This window comes from Equus caballus, chromosome 15, assembly GCF_041296265.1.
Source record: "Equus caballus isolate H_3958 breed thoroughbred chromosome 15, TB-T2T, whole genome shotgun sequence".
Classification (NCBI taxonomy): domain Eukaryota; kingdom Metazoa; phylum Chordata; class Mammalia; order Perissodactyla; family Equidae; genus Equus; species Equus caballus.
In genome coordinates, this window is record NC_091698.1 from 86,847,867 (window position 1) to 86,866,723 (window position 18,857).

The following is an 18,857-nucleotide window of genomic DNA, read 5'->3' on the forward strand; positions in this document are numbered from 1 at the left end:
TTTGGTAAGCACGTAACCTAGACCCTTCTTTAAGGGACAGTCTGAATTGAAGAGACCCTGGGAAAGTTTTCCAAACTATATACACCTGCATGGACCTCCTCCTAGCTTAAAAAGTTCCTCAGATGATCCTGGCAATCTCCTGCCAATCTCAGTGAAGAACCACTGTTACAATCTAGTTCATGCTGAATGTCCCCACATACTCTTTGGCTGAAACACATTTTCAAATTTGATTCTGAAAAATAAAATGGTAAACTCCCTTTGAAAGCAGTCCATGAGCTGTCTCTGAAAAGTAGCTGAAAAACTAAGCTAAGAATTAACTTGAATTTTTAATGCATATTTAGGATTTTATACTAACTGCTGCCTTTAAAGAGTAAGTTAATGGGCAGGAAAAAGGAAGATAGGTGGAGGACAAATTTTTCTTGCCTAAACATCAATCACTGAAGAGTTTTATGAACTTTTAAACTTTATAAAAGTTTTACACAAAATCAAGGATACAGTGGCATAATTTGTTTCACTCTTTTCACACTGTCCCCAAGTTAAGAGGTGGCAAGGAAACTGCAAATGCAAACTACACCTCTCTCCATTCTTACGAGACCAGTGGTTCTCAAACCTGATGGACTTAAGCATTACCTTTGGAGCTTGTAAGATACCCAGGCTCTCATCTGAGATTTTAATTCAGCAGGTCAACATCTTTAACAGGTGTTTCTTGTGTAAGGGTTTCATGGACCACATTTTTCTCACCAGGTTAGATACTGCTGAATATAGAATATCAGAAAAAGATGTGCTCAATCCAGGAATGCTGTTTGGCCAGTTGTCCAGAATCTCCAAAACACTACAATCAGAGTCATGTGAACTCTGGACAACTTAATTCTGAGAAAAACACAAGTTACTTCTATTGAGGAATTTTTTTTTCTAAAAAAATGGAAGAAAACGACATTAAGAAATGACTAATGGGAAAGAGGTATTGAATTACATTTCTTTACATTTTATTCTAAATTGTTTCATTTCATATGTAAATGACAGATTACTTATTACACTTTAACGAATCTATTTTTTAGAGAATTCCAATGGTTTAGAAACATATACTTTAAACTGGGGCTCAATCACATCTATGGGGAGCCTAGTCATTTGGACAATGAGACAATAATCTAGACCTGCTTTGCTTTGGTGGAAATGTATATAAATTATAGGCAAATAAGATTAAATGTCTTTTAACTAATGCCTTGGAAGGCCAAATTTATTAAGTTAAGGCAAAAATCAAAGAGTATCATATACTTCAGCACGTTAGGCAATGAGTGGAGACAGTGCTCTGAATCTCAAACCTATGCAAAAGTCAAGTGCCGCTCTTGGTAGAGGGAGTCACAAAGTCTGCAACCAGTGGATGGCATTAGTTGCTTATTATAATGGTTTCCAAATTTGACTGCACTTCAGGATTGCCTGGGGAACTCGTAAAAAAAACAGATTCTTAGTCCTATCCATTGAAATACCGTCTTTGGGGATGGTATCAGTCCAGAAAGAGGCCCACGAGAGAACCACTAGTCTGTAGGCAGCTGTCCCAGAAGTTACCAGACTAGTGAGATTCATAGAGATGGCTTCCTGAAAAAAAAAATCAAGCTGCTTCCTCCATATACCATTAGGAAGCAGTTGACCTAAAATGAAATGAATGGAAGATCATCTGTAAACTTAGGAAACCTAATATTATGGGAAAATGTTAAAATTAAGAACAGTGATGGAATAGTGAAAAATATCTTTTAATTGTTTTTCAGTAATAGTCATACAAAGAGTCTCTTTCCAAAGAAGCTATTTACTTAGAGATTGGAGAAAAAAATTGCATTGGGAAAGGAGTATTAGGCTACCATAATTACCTGACCATATATTTAAAGTATATCAAATTCCTTATCTCTGAATCTGCATGAACTTTCTGGCCTTAATTCTCAGATAATCTTCCCTATCTTTCCCATAATACTGTTAAGTTCCTTAAGGGCAGGGAATATGCTTGTTTTCTACTCCCATAGTACTTACTATGACAGAGCAGCTATTCAATTATTAATTAATAATTTCAAATGTCATATTTTTAATTTGAAATTTCAACCTGAGTCAGGAGACACAGGTACTGTGACAGTCATGAAGAAAACATGCATGCTACAGATCTCTGTACTATCTGGAAGCCATCTGACACGCCTGTTCTGCTGAGAATGACCTTCAAAAGCCAGACAAAAATACCACTTCCTCTCTGAAGCTGTCCCTGATTCTCTAAGTCAGAATTAATTTTTTCTTCTCTAGTTATACCTCTATATAGCTCACGTCACACTAATCTTTAAAATTGTCTTACACTCTCCTAATATATTTTGAGCTCCTTGAGGGCAAAACCCTGCTTCCTAGTCATCATGTATCTCTGGCACCTTACATAGTATTCTATGTATGTGAGGAACTTGATATATGTCCGCTGAACGAATGAATGAATGAATGAGTGAGTGACCACCAGATGATATCCTGTTCTTTAAAATGTGCATCCCAAAGTTCAGGATCCACTCATGAATTACTTTGCTTACCCATTTCTTCCTTTCCCTAAAACTGATTATCGCAAAAACTGTAATTTGGAGAAAATACTTATCAAGCCATAAATTCTATATAAGTTATCTAATATTAATAAAGTGCAAGGTTAACAAAAATAATTGAGAGAGAAAAACTTTACCTTCTTGAAATAGTTGTCTGGCGTAAGATGGCTCTCTGCCCTGAGGTTGGAAAAAAGCATAAATGCACTTCCTCACTAAATCTTCCCAGCCAGTTCTGCCAGCAGCTCTCAGGGAACTGGTATCAATAGAGATGATTTTGCCTATAAAAAGAATGAAAGTTTACATTTATGATAGCCTTTTGATATAAATCATCTATATTTCCAAACTAACAACTGCATCTAAGGAATGTTCTGCCCCCACTCCAAGTGCTTAATGGACAAAAACATTAAAAATCACTATTAATTTTATTACGTATGGTAACGGAGTATATTCACGACATAATAATACAAAATTGTTTTGGCCTTGGAGAGCGTTATGTACTAGTATACCATATTTTAAAATTCACTTCCAGTCAAGTATTAGTCACACCATGAAGACCTAAAGCTGCTGAGATTAATGCAGGTCGAACTCCTCTTGCTCTTTGGATCCTGCTCTCTGCATAGTAATGACTGAATCACTTATTGGGGGAGGAGAGCCAGAGATGAAATATATTATTTTGGTTTAAATTAATTTCCAATAATAAAGGGAAGAGAATGTGAGAAAGTAAGCAAGACTTGACTTTTCTACCTCCTCTTGGGTTATAGGCAACATTGCATTTAAGAGTAAATGAAGAATGAAGGTAATAAAAGTTAAATCAGAAAAAGCTAACAAGTGAGATTAAGATTTGCTAGGCATTCTGCACACAGAACATACGCTTTATAAAATTTAGAGGTGACTTGCTATTATCATGTTTGTACAAATTTCTTAAATGGGTATGGAAGAATTCAGGTAAATTATTCCTTAGTTAATCAGGGGCTAATTAATCTAGTTTGTGATTATTCAAATGTTTTATTTTATGCAATCTTATATTCACACAAAATAATATAGGTAAGATATATACATACATATATATACACATATATAAATTGAGAATTGGATTAAATGAGAACCTGCAAACCCACCATCCAACTTCAGAACTTGAACATTTCCAATGCTATTCCATTATGTGGGTACTCTTCACTTGTCACATCCCTCTATCTTTACATTCTCCTGTCAATGGACATCTAGATTGTTCCCAGTTTTTGGCCATTACAGTCAATGCTGCTATGAACATGTTTCACATTTTCCATGGTGCATGTGTGTGAGAGTTTCTCTAGGATACTGTTGTCATAGGTTATGTGAATGTTCAACTTTATAATATTAAACAGTTTTCTAGAAAGTTATATAAGAGTTACTGTTAATTCAATATCCTCTCCATCACTTGGTACTGTCAGGCTTCTTTATTTTTCACAATTAGTAGGTGAAAAATGGTTATAGTCTAAATGCATATTTCTCCAATTAATGAGGTTGAGTATTTTTCATGTTATTCAACAATATTTCTTTCCTCTTGTGTGAATGCCTGATTGTGTCTTATCCTCATCTTCCCTTTGCTCAATCAACTCAAATTTATTGTACTGTTTGTGCCTCCTCATTTTAACTAATCCCTTCTTTATAGATTTCACTTGCTTTGTTTAGAAATAAAGTATTTATTAGACCTCTTTAACTTAGGGTCTTGAATCTAATGTACTCGAGTCTGTCTGATAAGGTTGTTGCCCAAGTCTTGGCATAAATGGAGATGGAAGAAAGAAAATACACTAAAACTTGAATAAGGAATTCTGTTTTTTAAGAACAGTTTGGGGAAAGGCTGGTGAACACTGTGACCAAAATTACTACAGACAATTTTGGACTTTCAAAGAATTTTAATTATTCAATCTTTGTTTACATCAGAGATCAAGAGTTGGTTACAGCAGGGAATCCACTGTTACATAATCTTCATATGCAATACTCCTCCTGATAGGCAGTGACTAAAGGAGGAGTGCGTGCGTGTGTGTGTGTGTTTATGTGTTCATGTCAGTATTGGCCCATAAGACAGCAAGAGAGTCTGGAATTGGAGAACTGGAGGAGAGAAAGTGATTAAATTATCAGCAATGGTAACAAATGACTGGGTAACGCAATGACTATCTTAGAAGAGAATCAAGAATAGGTTGATTTTGAATATTTCTGCTTGCTAGAGGAAGGTTCAACCAACCAACCAAATAAACCACTGTTCCACATTTCCTGGTAGAAGACTTTTTTCTTTTTTTAGGAGACACAAACCACTCCATATAGAATTAAAAGTACTGCTAAAATTTAAGGAATTCAATATCTAATACTTATTATATCGAGTTTATTATTTTTTATCTGAATCAATTCTATGAAATGTTTTACATTTTAAGAATACTTTATATTTCTCTGGCATCCTTCTATTTTCTTTCTATTTTATATTTTCTCTGGTATCTTCGGTGTAACAAGTGTGTACAGTACAGTGATGCCCTTTTAATAGTGCTTTAGTGGAAGGCAATGCAACATGAAGGAAGAGTTCTATATTAGGGCCTGAAGATGTCTGTTCTCAGCAATTAGCTATATGGTTTTGGAAAAGTCACCACTCTTTCATTTGTAAAATGGATAGGCTAGATTCTGTGATCTCTGAGGTTCTCTTTAGATTTATAACTATTTTATGATCTAGAGCTTAAAATTTTTATAATTTTTTTTTAAAGATTGGCACCTGAGCTAACATCTGTTGCTAATCTTTTTTCTTCTTCGTCTTCTTTTTTCTCCCCAAAGCCCCCCAGTACATAGTTGTATACTGTAGTTGTGCTCCTGCTGGTTGTGCTATGTGGGATGCCACCTCAGCGTGGCCTGACAAGTAGCGTCACGTCCTCACCCAGGATCTGAACTAGCGAAACTTAAGCACTCCACCATGGGGCCAGGCCCTATAAATTTATTTTTAAATCAGGTGTATCTAAGATTTGAATGCTGGGTCCCTGGTCACAAACAAGACTACCAGTGACAACATTGTTTTTAGGGGAAAATACATCTTCTTCAAAACAACCCAATTTAGGATTCAATTTATAGAAGTACAATATGAGGAAAAGCTGATATATATTTTTCCTAAATCATCCTCATAACTTTTAGGCCTCCCTCATATCCCACATTTATTCTGTGCCTTAACTATCACCCCTTTCCAGCAGGCTTTTACTATCTCACAAGCCTTTATTTGGTTTTATTGACACAAAAGACTAGTTATATTTTTCAATGGACTGTATTTTTCCTCCATGCAATAATATTTTTGGTTTTTAATAAGGGATTATTAAATTTTTCCAGGGCTGTTCATTAGTAGAAAATGGAAAGGTAGACTCAAAGAGGGGAATGAAGGTATGGTAATTGATAATTACTACCCTCAGATGTGGCATCTCTAAGCTCCTAGACATTCTCTTCACTATATTCTATTATCTGTGCTAATTTATCCCCACCCACTCCTCAGTAAGAGCACTTGGGAGTTTATCTTTAAAAATACATGAATAAAGCACACAACATAGGAATATTAGATTTCCGGGACTAAAACATTAACAAATATTCTAACAGGATCTTATAAGCAATGATAAAGGTCAAAAAGTGCATTAAAACTAAACTTTCACAAAGAATAAAAGTTAATAGAAATGATTTTTTCAATCTCATTCTGCTAAAAAATATATCTGTACTATTTCTACTCTAAAATTAGAAAGGAGAGTGATACATATGTAACTCTGATTGATGTAAAAGTATAAAAATTTGATGTTACAGTGAAGATTAATAATATACGCAAAATACTTTATAAATCGTGAAGAACAATAACAATTTGTTTTCACTGAAAATCAAATCTGAAGTAGGCCTTTAAAAAGAAAGCCTTATTTTCAGGCACTCTCACTATTATTCACTGTGTGGCTCTCCTGTCCTCTTTCAGCTCTTCTAACACACATCTGTCTTAGGGCTTTTGCAGCTGTTTCCTCAATCAGGAGCACTCATTCTGCACCACGGCCCTTCCTCACAGGCCCCTTCCTCACCTACAGTTTGCACAGTTGGCACCACCTGATCCTTCGGGGCTTAAGGGCTCAATATCAGCTCCTCAGACAGACCTTCTTTAATTGGCTAATTTTAAAACAGGTCCTCCCTATTACTTTATTCCATCTCACACCTTTTCTATCATAAAATGTACCACAATTTATAATTACATAGTTGCTTTTTGCTCAACCGTGTTTACCCTGAGGAATTATACATACTGCCAAGCACTTCTAGGCATTCAATCAGCACGTGCTGAATGAATGAAGAGAAAGGATAAACGAAAAAAGAAATAGCCAGGTTCATTTAAGCATAATATTAAAACCATAGTATTTGTAACCATTTATAAATAAATATGCTTATATATACATTGCCAAACTTCTTTAAAAATTTTATTCTGTGATTATGAAAAATTGACAGTAAAACAAATACAAGTACATGAACAGCTATAAAATAATGTTCTCTCCAGCATCCTGCCCATGACAATAATCACAGTACCTAAAATGCACAATATCAAGACCACCATTTAAAATGTTTTCTGTATAAGACTAGTGAACAGAAGTTGAATAAGAGAAAACAGAAGAACACAACATTTTTGACGTAATTAGTTTTAAGGGGATAGGTATACCATTAACACCGAAGGAAGGTTCTGAACTTTGCAGTCAGTACCTGTAGTATCTTGCTTGGTCATAAAGGATTCCACACCCGTAACAGCTGGAGGCCGAGGTAATCGTCGTGCAATACAAATCAAACACGACTGGAAATCTGCCCAAAACAAGGAGGGAAAATTGAAGGAAAGAAGCTAGAAAATGGTTCGCATCTATCACTTGCCATTAACAGTTTTCATAAAAACAATATATGTTGTAGGATCTGACACAATATTGGAGTCGTTGATTTAATAATATTAGAAATAAAATTGCTGGCCACCAAAAACTGGCAGCTCCAGGTAAAGATCTAGGTAGCTTAAATTATCTTTCCCATTGAATGTTCTTATGTAAACTAGAGGAGACTGATGCACTTCAAGTATTTGGATGATGACAACTCGAAGAAGTAGTTTTGGCTAGATTTAAGCAACATGGTGGTTTTTAAAATACAGTTTTATAGTCAATTTCCTATACTGATCAGTGCTTAAAGGCTACAAAGATTATTCTTATAACCATTGTGCAGATAACAATTATTGTATGAGAAAACAAGATTTAACTGTTTCCAAAGAAGCATTATTTTGCCCTTGACAGAGGACTTAAATTTTTAGGATCTTAATTTTTTTGAAGTCCCATTTCTAAATTATTTTGAGAATGCTATACACAATATCACACAGCTAAATATGAAATTTAATCATATCAGGCAGACTTGCATGTGTATTTTGTAAAAAGTCCCCAGCTGACTGTGGCATCCTTCCCTGGTGAGATCTACTGCCTCCACGGCCTTTTCCGCATCTGACTGACTTCTCGTCTACTACCTTCCCTGGTCCTTACTCCAGTTTCCAATTTGTGTTGTTCTTAACTTAGCTCTAACTTCACATGGAAAACTCATCCACTGTCACATATTAACTAATGTCATGTTCATGCCATATTCATATTAGAGCTTCAGCTGTGTTTTCATCTGTTCATGAGCTTTCTCCTTGTAAATTACCTTGGATGGCCTCAAAAATGCTAACTCTATTCTCCAATGTTCCTTACACTCCAAACTTGAAACTTTCTAAAAACCAGAACTGTTCAACAGCCTGCTGCATCTGGTACATTTCCAACTGGCAGCAGTTAGTTACATCTCTTATTTCTAGGCAGTAAGTTGGTTTGAATTTGACATTTTACTGGGAATGCCAGATTAAAACTGAGAATTTTGGGGCATTTTAAAGGCAGTGATTCTGGATGTTAGCAATTTTTTTTCTTAAGTATTAAGAAATACATAGCAGGGGGCCGGCCCGGTGGCGCAGTGGTTGAGTGCACACATTCTGCTTCTCAGCAGCCCAGGGTTCACTGGTTCAGATCCCGGGTGCAGACACGGCACCGCTTGGGAAAAGCCATACTGTGGTAGACGTCCCATGTATAAAGTAGAGGAAGATGGGCATGGATGTTAGCTCAGGGCCAGTCTTCCTCAGCAAAAAGAGGAGGAGTGGCAGTAGTTCGCTCAGAGCTAATCTTCCTCAAAAAAAAAAGTAGTAAAAAACAAAGAAATACATAGCAAATTGAATAGCCACTATGATATATAAGATAGTGACTAAAAATACTGTCTGATGAAGGCAGTTTATAATCAATTACCTCCCTATTCCTGAAAGCCACAGAAAAGGCAATCAAACTTAATTTTAAATCTTAACATGAGCCTTTGTTTTACCTTCTCCATCCTCTTGAATTGATTTTGGCTGTGACACAGTGAAACACTGCATTACTTCATACCGCTGGCAAGCTTCTTGGTTCTCGGTGCCTGGTTCATCTGGAGGGTGAATTAGCATCCTGCAGTTAAAGGTATGGCTATTTCGTCGTGTTGCCTCTTGAGGCCAAGGAACTCCATTTACTGTGGAAGAAAAATTAATTATATGACTGTGAATAAGGTGAAAAAGTACAAATTCTGAGGACACAAAAGACATACCTTTAGCTATCTGCTTAATTAGATACTCAGATTAAAAGACAGACCTCTTCAGATCTAACATTATCCTGAGGCAATAGGATACTTATCTTCCTTAGAAAACCTAAATGCCTACCAATTAGAAAATTATAAAATTTCCAAGAAACTGTATAAGATTCCCCCACTCAAACATAAAGCCTTACAAATACCCTAATTCATTAACAGTCTTCAGAAATGATTAAAGACAAAAATTAAATTTTTTTTTTTTAGGAAGATTAGTCCTGAGCTAACTGCTGCCAATCTTCCTCTTTTTGCCGAGGAAGACTGGCCCTGAGCTAACATCCGTGCCATCTTCCTCTGCTTTATATGTGGGATGCCTATCACAGCATGGCTTGCCAAGTGGTCCATGTCCACACCCAGGATCCAAACTGGCAAACCCCAGGCTGCCAAAGTGGAACGTGCACTTAACCGCTGCACTACCAGGCCGGCCCCCCAAAATTAAAAATTAATAGTTTACTAGTTCTTTTGCTCAGAATTTTATTGCAATTAATTAATGAGCTTTTCTGTTTTTCTCTAGTTATACTCTGGAAATGAAAAAATGACTAAAAACCACAGGTCTATTGTTAAGCAGGGGTTTTAACCTGGCAGGCGTGGGGGTTCTTAAGGACAGGCTTGTGTGCATGCACACCTTTTTCGGGAGAGGATTCAAAGTTTCTCAAAGGAGTGTGTCACTCAAAAAAATATTCAGAATAGATAGAAACCAATCATGGTTTCTTAGAACCATTTTTTCTTGCACTTTATTTTATTTCATTCACACAATTTATATGGTACAATGCCTTGAATACAGTGGATAATCAAGAAGTTATTACATAAAAATTATTGTTAAACAGAAATGTTACCTGATTCAGTATAATAAAATTGAATTCAGTTGTAAAAAAGACGTCTGTACATTTCAAGTGAGAATCATTGTGTGGTCAGTCACCATTTCCCAGTTACAGTGTTGTATTCAAACCATGGTGGCAGTTAGAGGTTTTTAAAGCCGTTCTTCCACCATTCCCAACAGTTTTCTTAACTTATCCTCTCCATTGACTCTCCTTCCCTTTTGCTCATCACTCTATAACTGTTAGATGAAATGATGGAAACAAACCTACAAACCTACACTGGGGTAAGGAGTCTTGGTTCTGCTATGAGCTAATTGTGAGGTTTGGATTAATTACTCAAGCTTTGCCTCATCATTAAAATAAAGGAATCCACTGTCTTATCTCTAAAGTCATTTACACTCTAAAATTATGCAACAAAACACATAAGACCCCTTAATAATTCAAATATCAAACTTAATAGAAACAATAATTTCAGGCTCTCAGTTACTATAAATACATACTACTCCTTCCAAAGATGAAATAAGGCTTCCATTCCATCGAGTGAACAATGTAGAAAATAAAGAGCTATGGATAACATTTTATTGGCATGTTTGGTTTAGTTATATAGGACTTCTAGCCAAGGCCCTGTTCCCTCTTTTGGAGCACATTTAGGCTAAAGAGCAAGCACATGCCTTAGTGAATGGAACAGAGGCTGTAAATCAGAACCCATTCATCCTCTCAGCTAGGCTCCCTCGTCAGTGAACAACTCATCCAACCATATTTGGAACTCTTAAGTTGAAACCACTTACACTCAAAAATGTTAATTTCACTTATAAGTATGTAATATGACAGTATATTCCTCCCTTCCTCCCTTTTTTCTTTTTTTAATTTGAGCAGGTTGGTGACAAGGGTATACATTTTTCTCTTCCTTGGACACAATCAAAATTGAGAACAAAGGGAATTTCAAGCAGAATCTTCTTGTGGCAAGGCAACTAACTGCTCTGCTTCCCACTACTGTCACATGATTGTGGCATAATCTAGAGAGACAAGATAAAAGAAATTCTCTCTATCAGTTATTTGATGACATTCCCCCTTGATATTTACATCTAAGGCTGAAATTAAATTTTAAAATATTTCTTATATTATAACATAGAATAATACTGTGTACTATAAATAATGTATTATATTTATTACGTAAGGAGAAGCTACAGAGAGTTTATATTCTTTTAAAAAAACACATTTCTTTGTACCGAGTGATTTTGGTAGCAGATTCTTCACAAACTCCGCATGATCCCCCACGTGCAGTATGCTGTAGACACTGGTATTCATTAATTCCTCCTGATTGTAACCCAAGTAGCTGGTCACATTCTCTGACACAAATACAATTCTCCCTTCACAGTTCACAACAAAGAAAAATCCATCCAAAGCCTGCAAAGCCAAAAGAATAAAAAAAAAATAGGATTAAGAGGTTGGGAGGTTAAAAGATAAAAGAAAAATAAACATATACATTTCTCTACTGAAAAAGAGATTGGGGGTTGGCCCCGTGGCCAAGTGGTTAAGTTCATGCACTCACTTCGGCAGCCCAGGGTTTTGCTGGTTTGGATCCTGGGCACAGACCTGGCACTGCTCATCAAGCCATGCTGAGGCGGCATCCCACATAGCAGAACTAGAAGAACCCACAATTAGAATATACAACTACGTACTGGGTTTGGGGAGAAGAAAAAAATAAAAAGAGGAGGATTGGCAACAGATGTTAGCTCAGGGCCAATCTTAAAAAGAAAAAGAGATCAAAAATAAATGTCAAGTAAAAAGAAGGAAGACTGAATAGGAAATTTAGTAGCGCACGTTCTCTGTGGAGGGGACAAGATTTTTACTCAGACTGCACACTAATGTCTCAAGTAGGCATAAATGAATATTTATTTTTTCCTTAGCAAGAAATTTTATGGTAGCAGATGTGAAGCAAGCGATTGACCCATTCATTCAGTCATAAACATCTCTGAACTGTAGGTTAAGACTTGGTCCCTACTCTAAGGGAAGTTGTGGTACAGTTGGAGGGAGACATAAACATAATAAAATACCAGTGATAAATGCACTGTCAGAGACATACACAGAATATTCTCTGAGCACAAAGAAGGACACCTAATTTGCGGTCAGGGTGAGGGGCAAAGAAAGGCTCCTTACAGAACCGTATCTGAGTTACAAAAGGCATAGTGGTGGAGGGCAAGAGGAATGAAGGAAGAACATTCTGGGCAGAGGGGAGAGCATGGCATATAAAGGAACAAAAAGCAGTTTGGAATTGTTGGAGTACAGGGTACAAGGCAGGCTTGTGGCAGGAAATAAATCTGCAGAGGTAGACAGGAGCCAAATCACAGAGGGCCTCCTATGCACTGAGACAGAACCAGGGGTCTCCAAAAGAAGATGTACATGCCCCATGGGGAGCATAATATCCAAAGCAGTGCAGAAAAAAACTTAGAACCTCTATTTATAGTGTAATCCAAAACATAAGGAAGAAATCAAGCTTAATAAACATATCATACCCTGGGACCTCACTCAGTCCAGACAGTCGCCTATCACAAACCATGGAATCCCAAGAAAAGACTCAGAATGCAGAGGTTGACAGGGCACCTTACTTAGTTACAATCTTTCCATTTATTGCAACATACTGCAGTTTACTTCCTATAGAATGTATATAAGCAATAAAAGCAAGACCTTTACAAAGTAAAGCATTCACAAAACTTTGTAACAAGACATAAAATGACCATAAAAATTCTTTGTGTCACACAGGGGTTTGCTGGTTATCTGTGGCATACTTAAAAGAGCCATCTAACAACGTTGGTGGGCTACTCAACTTTCCTTTTTAAAAATGGCAAGTGTCCGGGGGCTGGCCCCGTGGCCGAGTGGTTAAGTTCGCGCGCTCCGCTGCAGGCGGCCCAGTGTTTCATTGGTTCGAATCCTGGGCGTGGACATGGCACTGCTCATCAAAACCACACTGAGGCAGCGTCCCACATGCCACAACTAGAAGGACCCACAACGAAGAATATACCACTATGTACCGGGGGGCTTTGGGGAGAAAAAGGAAAAGAAATAAAAAATCTTAAAAAATAAAAATAAAAAATAAATAAATTAATTAAAAAATGGCAAGTATCCCAAATTTGCTGACATTTTCTATGATAAGTGGTAATAATAATATGCCACCTAGAAGATATTTTCCAAATAATAAACATACTTAATTGTGTCCCTTCAGGGTAAAGATGAAATTTTAACAACGAATAAGAAATAAATTGCCTTTCAAAAAGATACTTATGCTATAGAGACAGGATGTCCTGAAATGTTACCATAGTTATGATTTTGTTGCTGAAAATGATGCAAACCACTTGTAAAAATTATCTTCTCAGTTTAACCATTTATAAACAGAACTTTTTATCTGCTCAAAAATCTTCTAATCAGAGTTTCAGTGGGCTTTAAACCCATTTTTTAAAAATGTAAAAATGCAACATCTTTTGATTAGTTTGGAAGAATCACTGTTTGAGATCAAGGAAGATGGAATTTCAATGAAAACCTTTGAATAACTGATGGATAGGATTTTAAAGTAAGTATCATGGCTTAGTAAATTCACCTAAGCATACATTTTCCCACTTCCATCTACTTCATTTTTGTGGTGTCTTTTTCAGCTAAGACGATTATTTAAACCAAATAGTAAAATTAACTGAACTGAAAACTACATCTTCAAATCACTTCATCACAAAGCATTCAACCAAGATTTTAAAAAATAATGAAGCATAACAACATTGCTCTCACTAAAAATATTAACATTTTCTTTGACAAGAACAAAAAGAAGCAAAACTATTTTTATTCCACCTGACTATTGTGACTATTTCTCACTTAGTTCATAATGCAAAGGCGAGAAGAATGTGATTAATAATCTAAAAATCTCAACACTAGATAAACCCTTTGCTTAAAGTATTTTGGGTTTAGATGGGCACAGGAAAGCATCTTCATATCTAACCAACTTGTTTTTTTTAAGTCAAGTTAGCTATAAATTTCATAGTAGGTGATCAATATATATTTATTTGCCTTGCAGTTTATATGAAAATATGAATAACTGAAATACAGATTTATCAGATATTTTTTAAAAGCAGATCTAAAAATTCTTTAAAATGTTCTTAGCTATTAAGTGAATCAGTATAAATACAATTTAATGTTTTTCTTTTTGGTCTCTCAAAAGAGTTTAATAAAGAACAGTTTGAGTATAACAAAGTATCATAGCTCAAAGCAAGAAACAGGACTGACATCGAAAGACAAGCAAGGAAAACTTGGCTGTTTCATGGTGAACCACCTCCAAGGGCCACACCACCAAACGTCTTTAGCACTACCTTCTCCTGTTTTCATCTCATTTTCAGGGCATCTTTCTTGGCTTCTCGTTCTCTGCCTCTCTGGTAACCCTGTCTACCCTCAGAGACACAGCCAGTCTCTTCCTTGCTTTCTTCCCTTTCCATGTCTGTCTCTAGACAACTCTGAAAGTTACCTGTTGTCTGTACAGGGGCTGGGAGAGACTGAGACCCACTCCTGGTTATCATCTCTGCCCAATGTGAAGACTGACCCAGTGGTGTGCTTGGGGCTTCTAGCACAGAAAGGTTCAGGGATTCATCTGGACTACCTGGTGCAATTATTTTTAAGACATTTGCAAAATCCAAAGGATTTAAAAGTTCTGCTTCATTGCAGTATGCCTGCAGTCCCTGCAGTCTTCTGTTTCCAAAGACTTACTGGGGCTTCTCCAAGTTCTTCTCTCATTGAATGTTCCTGACCTCATTGCCAGGCTGGGAAGTTATTCTAGTAACTGGTCTCTGGAATATTCAGTTGGTCAGCCCTATGGGGAGTGTACAACTTTCACCAGGTCTCTGCTTGGCCTCAGTTATACGGACTCATTGCTTCCTCGGCGAAGTCTGGGGCATCATACCTCTTTTGAGCTTCCCCAGAAGAGGCTGGCTTGGAAAACAGGTCGACAGAGGCTGTCCTCCTGGTCACAGAGTTGTCCTGCTGACCCTACCTCTGAGATGCAGACAGCCTGTCTTTTGCTGGAAATGCGTGTTTTTTGGTTTTTAATTATAGATGAAAACATACTTATAAAAAATTTAAAATATGAAAATGAAGTACATAGTAGAAGATCTGCCAAAATCCCACTCTCAAGAGACTGGCAACACTTCAGGGAATACTCTTTGAGACTACTCCTATGAACATACAAACATCTATAATTTCTAAAAGTATGTCTGATTAATAAAATCTGCTAATACTTGCTCTTATTCTCATATGTTGTGCATATATTTAACTTCCAAGTGTGCTCCTGGGAAGGAATCTTCCTTTTTCTCCAAGTCCTGACAGCTGGTCTTATGTTGAGCTGCACACAGAAGATGATAACAAATGCCTGTCCTTTCGGTACAAGATGATCAACCTGAAGGAGTTTTCTTTCAACCCAGAATACCACCCTCTGAAGAGGACCAGCTTGGGTCTCACAGCAGGGTTCACGTTGGCCAAGACTTCTCACAGGGCCCTGGCTTTTAATCACTACATGAGCTTCATGAACTATCACCTAAGTGTCAGTCACTGGACAAAGTTCTGGGAATAAAACATGTAACTGTCAACAATTTTACAGTCTCTGAATGGAAAGACAAGTATACATAGTGACAATATAGTACAAGAGAGGAATGCATAAAGGTTAAGCACAGAGTGAAGCACCCAAAATGGGCGAAGGGATGATTGTCATGGGTAAGGTTTCCTGGGAGGAAGCCACACTATACCTGAGCCGAGGCTCGAAGGACACAGAGCAGTAGCTCAGGGGGACAAGGGGTGGAAAGGACATTCAAGATAGAGGAAACAGCTCAGAGGTGAAAAAAAGGAAATCACTTTCTATGCACTTGTCATATTTGTGTTAACAGTAAAAAGTTTTTTTGAAAAAGCTGCAAGGAAAAGCAAAAAAACAAGGAATTTATCTGAAAGACAACAGGGATTATCTTGGAAGGCAATGTTTTTAAGCAGGAAAGTGACATGATCTGCTTTTACAAAGATCCTTCTGGCAGCGGGTATGGCATGCAGATTGGAAGCAAGACCAGTTGCAATGCTATTGTGATACTCCAGTTCAAAGGAGAGCCTGAACAACGACAATGACCGTGGAAGTGATAGAAGAGAATTTGACAGAGGCAGAACAAACAGCATCTGGTGACCTCTAGCAGCTGTGGCAACACACTTGGGGTGATCTTTCATTAATGACTTTAAGGTTCTAGTAGATAAGCGCCTTTCCCTGAGAAAGGGGATGCAAGGGGGGAAAAAAAATCTATTCTTTTATTTTTTGACTTTTTTAAAACAGGAGGTAAAGGGATGGATTATAAATTTAGTTTTAGAAATGTTGTTGAAATGACTGAGGAACATTCAGATGGAGATGTTTAAAAGGCAGCAGGATATAATGAAAGGGAAGCTCTAAAGACAGATCTGGGCTAAAGAGAGACATCTGCGATTTACAGGTACATATAGAATTACTTGGCTTTGTCTTTGTTTTTAACTTCAGTCATCTTTTCCCCTTCCATAGAATATCTGATTTCCTTCGGGGAGTTACTTCTTCCCCATTAAATAAAGTCTCACAAGAGTCTTAATTGGGCCACTGGGAGACTTCCTCTCTAGATGTGAACCTTGAGGAGAATTACAAAAAGACTGAAGACGGCTGGAATGCATTCATTCTAGCTGCAGGATACTGCCCAGATGGGTCTTTCTAAGAGAACTTTTGTATAGTTTCCTCCTTCTAGCCTCCTCAAGATGCCTTGGTTTCACCTTATCTACAAGCACGGTTCTGTGATATCCAAATAGGATTCTAATAAATTCACATTGGCTTAATTTAGTCAGAATTGGTGTCTGTTGCTTGAAATCAGAGAACCCTAATTGATATTTTACACACACACAAGATGTACACACACATATAGGAATACAACATAGAGAAATAGATATAGATAAAACTGCCTAGGAGATGTGCACAGAATAAAAAAAAAAGGGCCAAGGACAAAACCCTGGAGGAAGCTAACATTTAAGAGGCAGGTAAAGAAAGAGATCCGAGCAAGAGGTTGAGCAGTAGCCAGAGACCAGAGGAGATAGTTCTATCAAAGAGGCCATGGGAAGAGTTGTAAGGAAGAGGGAATGTGTGGTCAAGGGTGTCAAGAGCCAAATAGCACTGTAGCAAATGCTATAAAGTGAGGTAAAGAGGCCTGAATGCACGTGCAAAGTATAGGGAGACTTCCGTGACTAAAACAGAATTTTTCTTGGGGAGCAGTGGGAAATAAGGAGCCTGAGAGTCAGATACTGCAGAGCTTTGAACAGAAGGCAGAGAAAGTTAGACAGCAAAGAGCAATGGAGAAGGAGGAGCTTAAAAGTAATGCTTGTACTGATGAGTCCTTACTACGTGCCAAGTAACAAATGTTGATTGAATAAATAAATTCTAATACCACTCTCTAAATGTGAGGACATTACCTCCAATACCTTCATTCCTAACTTATGCTACCTTGATTTTATGTTTAAAAGGGGGGGGAGGATAAGTTGAAAACTGTACGGGGAGAATTTCTCAGATTATGGTGGATATTTGGTCACTTTTTAGATGTGGGGATCTTCCATCTGAGCAAATCCCTCTAGACTAACCTTGTCAAATGGAACTTACTGCAGTGACATAAACGTTCTGTAACTGTACCTGCCTGCAGTAGCCACTAACCACATGAGGGTATTGAGCACTTTAAATATGGCTGGTGAGACTGGCATTGAATTTTTAATTTTATTTAGCTTTAAATAGCCACATGTGGTGAGGGGCTATCTTACCGAACAGTACAGCTCTAGACTGCAACCTGGATGGTTCCATGGAGAATTTCATGATGGCTTTTCTACCACTTCTTCTCCTAGCTGCCCTGGATTAGACTCTATAAAGTTTAAGGCAACGAGGACAGGGTTAGGAGATACACAAGAAGTGACAGAAAAGGCTGTCAATGAAGTCAGCTTTGAAGTCTGTAAAAGTTAATAATTCTATTTTACAGTCTCTGTTTCACATATTTATAGCTCATAAATACAAATATTATTAGTTTCTTAAGGTCAAGAACCTAAATATATTTCTATTCTGAGTTTTTGGAATTTCTAATTTGATGTGTTTTTTTTTCATATTTGAAAACGCTTACCTAACGGCATTTAATTCATGTGTTATGTTGTGTTAACAGTTTTCCTTTGATTCACAGTGATTTTCAGGGTAATAATTTCATCAGTTAAAAAAAGTAATTCTTAGTTTTCTTCTCATGGTAGTTTGGAATGGATGTTTTCCTGTCCTTTTCTGTTCCTTTTAAAGAGCTGTGGACTCCTTCTCCTACAGCAATAACAAACGTTTATATAAATTAAAAATGTACTAATAGCACTCTGTCTCCTGTTGTGCAGTGTTCAGTTTGTGAATGATCTGTTTGCTCTCCTATTGATCTCTGCGGTTTCTGAAGAACATGCGGTGAAACTAGGATTTAAATGAGTATCATTTTCCTACAGGAACTCCAGAAATCTCAAGGACTTCTACATCTTCTATTTCTTCAGTATCTCAAATGACATCATATACATAAAATAAATTTAATAAATATTTAATGAATTGAAAAGAGATATAAAGTTCTGAAGCCAGTTTTAAGCTTTGGGCACTAAGAAGGCAGACAGAACCCCCACAGGAAAACTAGAAGATGTGAAAAGACTAGTCTACTAACAACACCCTGCAGAGTAGAAGAGACAAGCAGTAAGTGCTAGGATAGATCAGGGCTCCAGGCAAGGCCCA

The 18,857-nt window shown here is 37.1% G+C and overlaps 1 protein-coding gene across 25 annotated transcripts in view; it reads right to left on the reverse strand.

Annotated features, from left to right (window-relative positions):
• NCOA1 (nuclear receptor coactivator 1) overlaps positions 1-18,857 on the reverse strand; it is a 250,453-nt gene that overhangs the window by 60,246 nt on the left and 171,350 nt on the right. For all 25 annotated transcript variants that reach the window (XM_070235838.1, XM_023619408.2, XM_070235849.1 and 22 more), the window contains 4 exons: positions 11,284-11,461; positions 8,943-9,122; positions 7,281-7,376; positions 2,696-2,836 (listed from right to left, as the gene is read on the reverse strand). In XM_070235838.1, coding sequence (XP_070091939.1) covers positions 2,696-2,836; positions 7,281-7,376; positions 8,943-9,122; positions 11,284-11,461 — 595 coding nt within the window. The remainder of the gene's footprint in view (positions 1-2,695; positions 2,837-7,280; positions 7,377-8,942; positions 9,123-11,283; positions 11,462-18,857) is intronic.